Genomic DNA, 13,687 nt, shown 5'->3' with positions numbered 1-13,687 from the left:
AAAGAATGAAACTGGACCACTATCTTACACCATATACAACATTAACTCAAAATGAATTAAAGACTTTAATGAAAGCTCTGAAACCATAAAACTCCTAGAAGAAACATAAGTCCTTGACATCAGTCTTGACTATAATTTTTTGGATTTGATACCCAAAGCAAAGGTAACAAAAGCAAAAATAAACAAGTGGGACTACTCAAATGGAAAAGCTTGTGCATAGCAAAGGAAACCATCAACAAAATGAAAAGACAATTTATTAAATGGGAAAAATATTTGCAAATCATATATCTGATAAAGAGATAATAGTCAAAATATATAAGGGATGAATACAACTCAGCATTTTAAAAAAAGGAAATTTGATTAATAAATGGGCAGAAAATCTGAATAGACATTTTTCTAAAGATACAGATGACCAACAGGTACATGAAAAGGTGCTCAACAACACTAATCATCAGGAAAATGTGAATCCACACCACAATAAGATATCACTTCACATCTGTTACAATGGCTAGTATCAAAAAGACAAGAAATAAATGCAGGAGAGGATGTGGAGAAGAGAGAACTATTGTACACTGTTGGTGGGATTGTAAATTACTAAAGTCACTATGGAAAACAGTATGGAGGTTCCTCAAAAAAATAAAAATAGCTGGATGTAACAATGCATGATCACAGCCAGTCTGTGTCTCCCACGCCATACCTTATACATCCACAGGACACTTCCACATCCCTGCAATTCTTATCCATGCAGAGACTAAGTTTTGCCTTGTTTGGCAATAAATAGCCAGCACTGCCTGAGGGCAACTTTCACCAAAATAAATAAATTTAAAAAAATAAAAACAGAACTACCATATGATCTAGCAATTTCACTTTTGGGTATTTATCTGAAGGAAATAAAAACACTAACTTTGAAAAGATATCTATATGTTCAGATACTCCCATGTTCATTGCAGCATTATTTACAATAACCAAGACATAAAAACAACTAGGTGTGTCCATCAACAGATGAATGGTTAAAGAAGGTGTGAAATATATATATATATATATATATATATATATATATATATATATATATATGTTTGTGTGTGTGTGTCTGTGTGTGTGTGTGTGTGTGCATAATGGAATATTATTCAACTATAAAAAAGAAGGAATCTTGCCATTTTCAACAACATGGATGAACCTTGAGAGCAGTATGCTAAGTGAAATAATTCAGGTAGAGAAAGACAAATATGGTGTGATCTCACACTTGGAATGTGTAAAGAAAATAAAAGCTCATAGATAGAGAGAACAGATTGGTGGTTACCAGAACCTGGGATTGAGGGGTGCACTGAGTGAAAAGAGTGAAGGTAGTCAAAAGATATAAATTTCCAGTTATAAAATAAACAAGTCCTGCAGAAGTAATGTACAGAGTGGTAGCTATAGTTAGCAAACTACTGCATATTTGAAAGTTACTAAGAGAGTAAATCTTAAAAGTTCTCATAAGAAAAAAATTGTAAATATTTGTGGTGAGGATGTTAACTAGACTTATTGTGGTGATCATTTCACAATATATCATTTCACAATATATACATGTATCGAATCAATATATTGTACACCTGAAACTAATATAATGTTGTATCTCAGTCGTATCTCAATTTTAAAACTACCCAGCATTTCCACTCCTAGGTATATACACAAGAGAAATGAAAACATATGTCCACACAAAAATTTGTGTAACAATGTTCATAGCAGCATTATCCATAATAGCCAAAAACTGTTAACAATCCAAATGTCCATCAACTGATGAATGGGTAAACAAAAGGTTGTATATGCATAATATGAAGTATTATTTAGCCATAAAAGGAATGAAGTACTAATACATGCTGCAGCATGAATGAACCTTGAAAATATTTTACTAAGTGAAAGAAACCAATCATAAAATGCCACATATTATCTGATTCCATTTATGTGAAATGTCCAACACAGGCAAATTCATAGATACAGAAAGTAGATTAGTGGCTGTCTGGGACTTGAGGGAAAGAATAATGAGGAATGACTGCTAATGGACATGGAATTTATTTCAGGGGTGACGAAAATATTCTGAAATTAGATAGTGGTGATGGTGGCAAAACTCTATGAATATACTAAAAACAAATGAATTATACATTTTAAATGGGTATAATTTATAGCTTGAAGTATATCTCAACAAGTCTGTTATTAAAAATACTCTAGGCATCAATAGACAAAATTATGCTATAAATAATAGTTTTGAGAATAATGAAAGATGGTGTAAAAGGCATATTTCTACCTCATATTTCATAAGAACTTCATAAGGGAGAAGAAGAATCAGAGAAAAGAATAAAGTCTGATTCTAGATATGGTTTCTTAGAAGGAGCCCTGAGAACAGAACCTCTGAGAAATTGGGGAATTTGTGTCCTTCTTTACATTTAGAATCCTAGGAGACAATAGCTTCACAGAGATTCCCTGCACCAATATATTATCAAGGATGGAAGGAACTTCACATTGCCCAGAGTGACACAGAGGAAATTCCAATTTTTCATACTACCAAGGAAAATGATGAAGTGTGCTGAGAGAGAGAGAGAGAATACCCTGAAGGATTATGAAGAATTGTAATTTTGATTTATTTTGAGATGTAATCACTGCAAGGAGTGGGAGTTGGGAAGAAGTACAAATAAAAGATAGATGTAACTGAAGCCATCTCAGCAGGTGCCAGCCAGCATAGAGGGAAAACATTAACCAAGGAGAGAAGGATTTGTATGCTTTAGTGGATGCTAGTATGGGCAGACACTAAGGACTAAGTGCCTCTCCCAGATGCCATGGTACTATTTGAGCAGCTGGAAATGTATATGCCACCCCAAGGGGAGACTGATGAGATGCGGACAAATTATGCATAGACTGAATTGAACCCTGAAATAACTGAGAAAACCTGAAAATGACCTGAACTTACTCAGAATTGACTAATAGCAAGCTTCTGCCAGTAGGTGGAATCAAGGCTAAGTGTTGAAGGGAAGTTTGGTTATAGAAAAATAATGACTTTTTGGAACACATGAATAAATTGTGTATGAAAATCATACTTGCTGCATAAAGTGTACTAATATGATATGATCAAAAAATAAACAGAAGAGACTTTATTAAATTTAAATGTATAATCAAAGGCATATTTCCTCCTTCCATGAATGATCTTCCTGCCCCTTATGTAATTTTTATTTCCAGATAGCAGAATCTAGATTTAAATAAGACTTCAGAAACAGCTATTCCATTGTATTCTTCTTAACTATACCTAGGCCCTCCTGGAACATCTCCGGTGACATAGAAATTCATAATTTACAGTAAAGCCTATTCTGTCTTGGACATTCTAATTGTTAGAATGATTTTTAATGATCCAAAATCTACCTCTAATGTCTGTAAATTAGTCTTAATTCTGGTCTTATTAATGTATTTACTCACTTAATAAATATGTGATGGAGACCATGTTAGGCACTGGTGTTGCAACAGTAAACAAGACAGGAACAGTATAGTGGGTAAGGCAGACATTAACCATGGATCAAGCACCCTGATTTTTCCTGGCTTCTATGAAGCCATTGGTTTATAAAGGAATGCAGGAGAAAGCAAATACAACAGATAACACTTTCATAGGTAGTACCTAGTGTCAAAATAGCTATTGAAATAATGGTTCATGGAATCAAAGATGGATGGGGAGGAGAGTAAAAAATAGGAGGAGGTTACTTAGATAAGAGATTACTTAGATAAGAGGTTACTTAGATAAGATTAGAGATATCAATGGACCAGAATTTAAAAAACAATTATGGTGGGAGTGGTTAACAAGCAATCTGGGAAGGTAGATAGCAGACTGTAATGAGAAAATCGGATGTTCACATGGATTAGAGCATTTTGAGGTAATGACCATGGCTGATGTAGAATAAGCCACTGGAGAAAAAAGTGAGAGTATTTGGGGTAGGAAGACTTTGAGCCATGTATCATAGTCTTCTATAAAAGAGGGAAGTAGCCAAGGCATAGGAGAGAGTGGTATAGAAGAACGCCATGTGGCTCAAAGGAGCAGAGGATTTCTTTAAGACAGTGGGAAACTACTGGGCTAGAAGGGACGATGGGGAACAGGTGAGTAAAAAACCCACCTCCTGATCCTGAAGAAGCAATGCTCTCAAAGGAGAACCCAGACACTGTTAAGACAAGGAGATGACTGGAACATTCCCAGAAGGAGCTGAATATATGGGTAAATTTGTCAATTATGGGGCAAAATTTCCTGAGAGTACAGTGATAGGAAGCTGGGCGAAGAGAAGCACCTTGGTCAAAAGCAAAGAAATGCAGCACAATACAAGTTTGATGGTGCCTTAGAACACTGGGCATCAAAGTAGAGTCTGCATAACCAGAGGATGGGGGCTTGGTGAGAGGTGAGCAGCTACATAATACAATCCATTAAGGTGTGGAAAGAAAATATTAGAGCTTCTATTTATATTGTTGGTTCATATTCAATTTTTTTTTACTGTTTTGAAAACTACTTTCATAGAAAATTTCTGGTCAGAATTACTACTTTATGTTCTGAATGTTAAAAGAGAGATCAGAGGCATGAAAAATTAGTCCCAAAAATTTTCATGAGGAGCATGGGCACTGAGCTTAGTGACTTCCAAGCTTGAGGTGATTGTATGCTCAGGAATGGCAGTTGCAGCATCCATGACTTACAATAATGTATGTCTGCACACCTCTTACTCAATGGAGCTGAGTTTAAAAAAGAGAGATACATCTTCACTGTAAACCAGTATTTATTTGTCAATATATATTTTATTTATTTTACTGAAGCTGGTGTAGATAATGGAAAAATGAAATCCATATTCCAGGGAAAAAATTAATTTTTGCTGCTATATAATTTTCTGCTATATAGTTTTCAACAAGAATTTCCACTAATTTATAGCAGAAAATTATTATCACTCTTCTGTGATCTGCTGACAAGTTTTTTGGGGGGTATGCATGTCTCTTCAGTAATACCGTCTCTAGAGTTAGTCATTATTGCAACTTGATCTAACATATTCATTTCCAAACTAGAAGCTATATTCTGATCTACAGTGAAAAACACAGCTTCAAATATTGTTTTTCCACCTTTTAGATAGTTGTGAGGAATAAATGAGTTATTTGCGGTAAATCACCTAAAAACATTGCCTGTCACATAATAAACACCCAATAGATATTACTACTGCTGTTATTATTACTATTATTATTATCTTTACTTCAATCTCTGAAATGAGTCACAAGAACCATAAAAAGTTGAGAATTTTGGAGGAGAAGGATCACTGTAAGCTAGGAAAAACTGTATGAATACTTTATTAACATTTGTATAGACCTTATAGTTAGTTTACAAAGCACACCCAAACATGTTTTTATATATACATATACTTTTTAATTTGCACAGTATTCCTGTGAGGTATAAGTAGCACAGGTACAAATCTGATTTTACGAATGGGGAAGTAAGTGTATTCTAAAAGCTCTGATACGAGGCAAGCTATGATGTGAGCCTGAGTCATCTCACCTCAAGTCTCGTACTCTATTTGCTACTGTCTCCCTTGATATTAATAGAACTGATAAAGAAACCTTAAAAACTGAGTTGGTTCAATACAGTCTAAGTTAAAATGAAAAGCAGGAAGTCTAAAATCATTATTCAGAACCTTACTGTTACTTTCTGAATGATTTTGTAAAACTCCCTCAGGGAAGGAAGAGTTCTCTCTGGCTTACCTACTGTTTTCTGTACCTGTTCCTCAGAACTGTGTTCTTACTGTCCGTTTCAGCTGAGGAGCTACTCCTGTGATCAGTTGTTCTTTCCACACATGAGACCCCAACATTCCTTTCTTCCTTTTGTGCAGCAGAAACATCTCCCTTTGGGAAGAAAACTCTTTCTTGCTCTTTAAAGAATACATACTATCTTCAGTCTTCTACTATGCTCCTTTAACACCAAGTCTTGTACCATTTTAGATCAAATCCATTAAAATTAGGTACATTCTTTGTCTAATGTGTTCTAAGTGTATTAGGTATGTGATATTCCTTGGATCATCTGAAATTTTATATCATTTGCATTGTATCTAATTAATGCTAAATATGAAGCTAAAAAATCACTCTTCTGCTGTGGCTAAGATAAAAAAGACTTAAAAGGACACTCTGAATAGTCATTCTTAGGTGGAGAATTATAAAAGCAATAGGTCTATGAGGAAAATTTTTCACTAGTTAAATGATGAATACCACAATGCACAACTGAAAGTTTGTTCCTCAAGAACTTTTTAAATAATAATACAATAAAATAGCTACTATCTTGGATGAAAGATTTAATGATAGATCTTCAGCAGCTTGAAAGTAATATACTGAAAATTATGACCTAACATCTTTTTTCTTTTTGGTGTAATTACTCTATGATGTAACCCAAGTAAATAATATTAATACCCTGAATATAATGTGCTCCATTGATATTATCACAGTAGTCTCAAGGTACAAGTACAAAGGACTATTCCTAATTGAAAAACTAATGATTAAACAGCAACAAGCCACATGACTAAAGTTAGAAGTTCCCAGTGAAGGTGGCCTTACAACTGTGACCTCTTTATTACAATAAACTGAACTATGTAGACCATATCCAAGGAATGAAAAACAGTAAATAAACTAAGTAAATAACATTATAACTTGCACCTGCATTTCAGGGTCACACTTCAACAGATTCTGGTCTTTCCCATGAAATTCTGTATGACTGATTCTGCAAAGACCCTTCATACAGTATTTCATGGGAAATAAATATAGGACCCTGTATCCATCTGTATCTTTCAGTATTGGGTGTGTATATGAATTTCTCACTGTCCCCAACCTCTTCTGGAAAAAATATAAGCTGTCTTGAATTGTTTTCTAGTTGTTTAATGTGTCTTAACCTTGTCTTACCCCTGAATATGTAAACCTCTCTGAGATAGGGGCACCCTTCAGTATCACTTACTTCCCCCTCCGCCAACATTCACTGTTCATAAATACAGATGAAAAGAAAAATGTGACCTTCAGCAAGTCATTTACTCTTTCTAACTCTAGGTTTATCTTTACAGTGTAGGAGTTGATCTAAATCTAGATGAGAGGTTCTTCACCAAATGTTTGTATCAGAACCTAGATAATATTTTCAAGCCCAAACCTCAGAGTCAGATTTGGTAGATATGTGGTGAAAGCCAAGAAAATTTATCTCAGAGAATTTCCTCAGATGGTTTTGATGAAGACTCCAAGTTGAGAAATAAGCTGTAAGAAATGTACTATTCTACAAATATATTATTTCTCTGTAGACCACATGAAAATATTTTCTAACCATTCTTGAGATCTTTTTGAGTCTAGGACTCTTCACAATGGTTAGTTCAGCCACTGCACTTCATCAGCCAACTATCACTTTTCACAGCCTGGCCTATCCAGATCCCTAAAGGTAAAAAGTAATGAAATTTATCTTGTCCTACTTTGTCTGGACACTAGCACCACTGAATAAGGTGCCCCTTATATAATTATATATTAAAGATCAGTTTTAAAATCCTGCAATGGCAGTAGAGAAGAAAGCAAATATATTTACCTGCTTTTTCAAACAAATAATGGTGGCTTGAGTCATTTTTAATGGATTTGCTTTCCTCTTAGGAAAATACAGTGACTGCATTTTAGCATCCTTTCCACTTTATGAACACTCTATTGCTCATTTGATTATTTCCTCACCACTTCCCAGGCAGCAAAACTAAACAAGTGGGGAAATTTTCACATCCAATGCTGTTATTTCCCTTTGAAAGGAAGTTCCAAAAAATAGAATAAGTTTACAAAATACATGGTGTATCATCCCTAAATCTTAGTGGATCTGGGTGTAGGGGATGAGAAATGATGAGTGACTGCCAATGGTTGTGTGACAACCAACCCCTGTGGTGGTTTCAGGCCAGGAGCAGCAGTTTATGTCATCTTTGAGAGGAGTATTTGGAAGCAGCAATAAGACCTCATGCCACTATATGGGAGCAAATGTCACTTGGTAAATTTCTTATAGTTGCTGTTGATAATAGCAATGATGATGATGATGATGACATTCTGGTCCCAGCATATAAAATACTGATATTTTGACTTATTTAAGAAAAGGAAAGTAAACTTAACTGGGAATCAGAATACCTAGGTGTCAGTGCCAGTTTTGTCATTCACTAACTGCTTGAACAATTTTCCCATGTCTTTGGGTATCATTTTTAATCTATAAAATAAGAGTGCTGGATTAGATCAATAATTTTCAAACTATTATGAGGAGCCCCCTCAAGGGTTGCCTAAATGTGGGCAAAAGGTGAGAATCTTTATTCTCCTTCTTTCAATCAGAACAACTCTTCAAATATCTGTTTTACATATTGAGCTATTGTGTGTAAGTGTGTGTGTGTGTGTGTTTGTGTGTGTGTGTGTGTGAGAGAGAGAGCACAGACAGTAGGGAGAGAGGTATTTAGTTCTCTGGAGTTTTTAAAAGTGGAAATCCATCTAGATTATCTCTGTGGAACTTTATATCTATGATGTCCTAGAACTCTACAATACCTAAACTTAGAAAGCAAAGACTTTCCAAGAGCTCACAATATATCCTCCCTTATTTTTCCTCTATCACATTTGTTGCTATTGTTGTCATATACTTCTAAAAGCCCTCCATTTCCATCTTCCTGAGCCTGAAGTCTTAAGACATTGCCTAAGGAAGGAACACTGGCTCCTATTTGTAAAATGACCCTGCTGCCCCCACAGGACTTACTTTAGACCCAAACAGATCCAGGGATGCCTAGGTAGTAAAATTTTGAGGAACTAGGATAGGAGGGTCAAATCCTTGTCCCATAGGTATCTGCATGAAGCTTGAATGTCTTTTTTCCAGAGAATAGAACCTGTTGTTCCACACTGGGAATTTAGGCTTATCATGCAGACCCCTATGGAAGAACGAACACTGACATATTTGCAGTCAGTTAGAAACGACTCTTGTACAACATGTTATATATGAAAGTTGTTAAGAGAGTAAATCCTGAGTTCTCAGCACAAGCAAAAGTTTTTCTATTTCTTTAATTTTATATCTATATGAGATGATGGATGTTCACTAAACTTGTGATAATCACTTCATGATGTATTTAAGTCAAATCATTATGCTGTACGGTTTAATCTTAATACAGTTTTGTCAACTATATCTCAATAAAACTGGAAGAAAAAAAAGAAAGAAAAGACTCTTGTCTGAGATCAAGCTTTTAAAAAATTTTTATTGGAGTATAATTAATTTACAATGTTGTGTTAGTTTCCGATGTACAGCAAAGTGAATCAGTTATACATATACATATATCCACTCTTTTTTTTAAGATTCTTTTCTAATATAGGCCATTACAGAGCACTGAGTAGAGTTCCCTGTGCTATACAGCAGGTTCTTATTAGTTATCTATTTTATATATAGTAGTGTGTATATATCAATCCCAATCTCCCAATTTATCCCTCCCCCTTTATCCCCTGGTAACCATAAGTTTATTTTCTACATCCATGACTCTACTTTTGTAAATAAGTTCATTTGTACCTTTTTTTTAGATTCCACATATAAGCGATATCATATGGTATTTGTCTTTCTCTGTCTGGCTTACTTCACTCAGTATGACAATCTCTAGGTCCATCCATGTTGCTGCAAATGGCATTATTTTGTTCTTTTTTATGGCTGAGTAATATTCCATCGTATATATGTACCACATCTTCTTTATCCATTCCTCTGTTGATGGACATCTGGGTGGCTTCTATGTCCTGGCTATTGTAAATAGCACTGCAACGAACATTGGAGTGCATGTATCTTTTTGAATTATGGTTTTCTCCGGGTATATTCCCAGCAGTGGGATTGCTGGGTCATATGATAGTTCTATTTTTAGTTTTTTAAGGAACCTTCATACTGTTGTCCATAGTCGCTGTATCAATTTACATCCCCAACAACAGTGCAAGAGTGTTCCCTTTTCTCCATACCCTCTCCAGCATTTACTGTGTGTAGATTTTTTGATGATGGCCATTCTGATCCATGTGAGGTGACACTTGACTTATGCTATCTCATTTCTTCCTCACAACAATTTATAAGGTAGGTGAATTACTTATTGCAATTATAAGGACTCCATTATTTCTAACTTATTCTCATTACCATTACAAATATTATTATTGAAAGGGACTGGAATGGGGAGACTAGAGAAACAAATTTCACCTACTGCACAGTCCTGCTGTCACACTTCCTTAATGGCATAGAGTCACCTCTCTCTTTCAGGTAGTACCCTATTCTCTGCCAATATTACATTCTCTTGAGGTGGGGGTGGGAAACTACTGTAGCTACAGCATTTGCTGTTGAAACCTAACACCCCTTCAGTGACTCTTCCACAAAAGTTCGCACTGGTCTCATTACACTTCATTGTAGTAGGAGATACTGTGCATTAAGCTTAAAAAGTTTCTGTTTCTCTCATCCAACATTTATAGCATGATTTGTCTTTAAAAAGCATTTACTATAATTTCCTCCATCAGAAATAAAAAATTAAATCAAAATGCTGTAAAGTTTCTCAGGCACTTGGAAAAAGTCAGGCAAATCTTTTTCTTCTTTTAATATGTCCCTGTAGAACACGAAACTGTCCCCTCTCAGCAGTAAACACTAACAGCGTGTGTGGACTCTCATCTCTTATTTTACATTTAAATGGTCCTGTTAAGTAATCAGCAGGGATTTATTACAAGTGTTAACTATATTGGAAAAAAAAAATCTTTACTCCACCCCAACGTTAAACGTGATGATTGATTTTTTACAATTGTGCTGATTTTTTATAAAAAGAACATATAATAGTAGAGTCTTTAACTACTTACCAATTTTTTTCACCTCCTTTTAATCCTCATAACAGTCCTCTGATATAGTTGGGGCAAGTGTTGTTATCCTCATTTTCTAGGTAAGGACATTGAGACTCGGAGAAGCAAAGTGCCTTGCCAGGCATTTAGTAAGTGGATGAGTTGGAACTTTATTAAAACACAAATCTTCTCATTGCAAATCCTCTGCTCTTTCTAGCTCTCTTTCTGACTGTTTTACTGAATGATTTGCTCATGTAATAGAATTAAAACAGTTTTATCTCGACACAATTACAATAAATGAAATATTCTTTTAAAGTCCTCAGAAGACAAAACTTTCTCCCCAGCTCTCCTTCAAGTAATGACTTTATAAAATGATACCTTCCATCTACAGCCTCCAGAATTCTTGGTCTTTTCCCTCTATTTTGTGTCCCTCAGTTCTTTCCCGCTGCCATCATGTTCTGCACCACTGCTCTCCCTCCACTTTCAACGTTCACTCTGCTGTTTTAATCACCCTGGAAAAAGCAAAGGGTAGTGTTTAAGGTAGGGTTGCCATGTAAAATACAGAATGTCAGGATGCCCAACTAAATTTGAATTTCAGATAAATGAATAATGTTTTTAATATGTGTGTCCCAAATATTGCATGGGGATATATTTATGCTAAAAAGTAATTTGTTGTTTTCCTGAAATTCAAATTTAACTAGACATTTAAAATTTTTTATATGCTAAATCTGGCAACACTAGGTTAACAGCACAGGTTCTGATGTCAGAATGACTTGATTTGAATAATGGCTCTTACTCTGAGTAGCTGTAGGATTTTAGGCAAAAAATTTCTAAATCTCTTAACTTTAATTTCCTCCCGTCTAAAATGAGGATAATGGTATTACTTATCTAATAAGATTGTTGAAATAATTAAATAAGTTATGTGAGTAAAGTTCTTAGTAGAGTGCCTATCATATAACAGATACTCATAATGGTAGCCATTGATATTACTGAATGACAATAACTAATAATAGCATTCTTCCTGTTAGGTAGATGGACATTTAACAGGTAATAAAATCTTCAGTTACATGGATAAAGCTCTATAGTAGAAATTTAGAGAACTTCAAATAGACAGCCAGTCTTCTCAAGGCATGGACCTTTTTTATACTTAAGCTTTAAAGTACAACTCCTCCGTGTCTGAAACAAAAATAGCTGTTTTGTTATGAAGCACAATGCAATATCAGTAGCTTTTAGGTCTGAGACAACATATAAAACTGGGGTAATAGAAAGTAGAATATTCAAGGTAATCAACATCCGACACCCAAGACATGGTCCTCTCTTTTGTGTCTTGAGTCTCTTGATTTGGTCAACATATGGCAAGCAATAATTTCATAAGTCACCCTGTATCTGGTTAGTATATCAAGAAGTAAATGACCTTAGAGAAGAACACAACAATAAAAATTCAAAACAAGGCAAGAGAGAATCAAAGAAAATGACTAACAGTAAGGAAGGCGCAGTCAAAAGATTCGGTGTTCATGAATATATTGTCACTTACTTAAGACCTGCAAGAAAAAAGCAGAGCCCAAGTCTAGGAATAATAGTGTTACTGAGTGGGTTTTGTAACAGGAATCTCAATATTGAAGTAGGTACAAGCAGAAGTGAAGGTCAAAATATTTAAATACTCATATGAATAGGAAGTGTAGTAGGCAACATTAGAGCTGAATATTAAAGGCCCCTCATTTGTCTGTTTAGTTGTTGAATCATAAGCAGATACTAGGGTCCAGAGGGAGGAGTCAGAGTCACTAAGGTAATTATGGGGATGGTAGGACTTGGAGGGGTAGCAGCTTCATACCAGTTGGTACAGAAATATTTCAACATGTTTAATAATCATCAGAGGTACACTGGTGGATGACAACCAAATAGCAGCCCTGGATACAAGATTCAAACTAGAGTATGAATAGGCCAAGCAGGCAGAACTACCAGCAGAGATTATCTAGAGCTATATGTTATAACGTTCATGACCCTAAATTTGGATTGGTGGTTTACTTTTGTTCTTTGATTCTATATCAACTGGTCTGTAAAGTAGTAATGGTATCATTTTGTTCATCATTTATCAGGATTGCCTATCACAGTTCTTAATAAATATTTGTTTAATGAATAAAGAGCCATTCAGTTTCTCCTAGTGCCTGGAGTGCCCTGAGGATAGATCATTCTAAAGGATGAAAAGCTCTGAGAATTCATTCTGATCTTGAACTGGACTTAGAATTCTGCTCAAGACATAAGCTGGTCCCTACCATTTGAACTCTTGGATATCAATTCCTAAGCCTCACCTAAGGAGAAGAATACAAGGGTGCTCTACAATTACATGGCTTCCCTAAAGCAGAGCTGAACATTTAAAGGAGAGGGGCAGAACCACACAAGTCACTGGGATCCTGACCTATTTCTTAAACTTTTTCAATTCCACTCAAAAGTCTATTTAGCAGATATGGGTCCAGTTTACAACAATAGAGAGAAATAAATGTCAGGAAATAGCCTACTTTTGAACTTTAGTCACTCTCAGCTAAACCAAAGTCTTATGACAATTTATGTTTCCCATGATAAACTGCCTCTATTCATTTGGGGAAGTAAAAACCAGAACTGTACTGCAATTCTGTAAGCTACAAATTTCTCAGCTTTAAATAGAAATAGCAGAACAATTCAAAGAATTAGATGCCCATAGCAATGATTCAGTATTTTTAATTGATGTCAATAAACCTTATTTGGTTCTCATCATTTTTATAGATATGTTCTTAAATATAATTATTAAAAGCCTATTTCAAACCCACGCACATATGGTCACCCAATATATGGCAAAGCAGGCAAGAACATACAA

The 13,687-nt window shown here is 35.1% G+C and overlaps 1 protein-coding gene across 1 annotated transcript in view; it reads right to left on the bottom strand.

The window, feature by feature from the left end:
* Positions 1–3,771: 3,771 nt before the first annotated feature.
* LOC309620651 (TLR adapter interacting with SLC15A4 on the lysosome-like) overlaps positions 3,772–13,687 on the bottom strand; it is a 28,939-nt gene continuing 19,023 nt past the window's right edge. Inside the window, exon 2 of the mRNA XM_082377462.1 lies at positions 3,772–11,348. Within this exon, the coding sequence (XP_082233588.1) occupies positions 11,344–11,348 (5 nt within the window). The 3' untranslated portion in view covers positions 3,772–11,343. The remainder of the gene's footprint in view (positions 11,349–13,687) is intronic.

The sequence above is a fragment of the Balaenoptera borealis genome (assembly GCF_965194805.1).
Source record: "Balaenoptera borealis genome assembly, chromosome: X".
Lineage (NCBI taxonomy): Eukaryota > Metazoa > Chordata > Mammalia > Artiodactyla > Balaenopteridae > Balaenoptera > Balaenoptera borealis.
The sequence above is the reverse complement of the archived record's forward strand: the minus strand, read 5'-3'. Positions and strand labels throughout refer to the sequence as shown.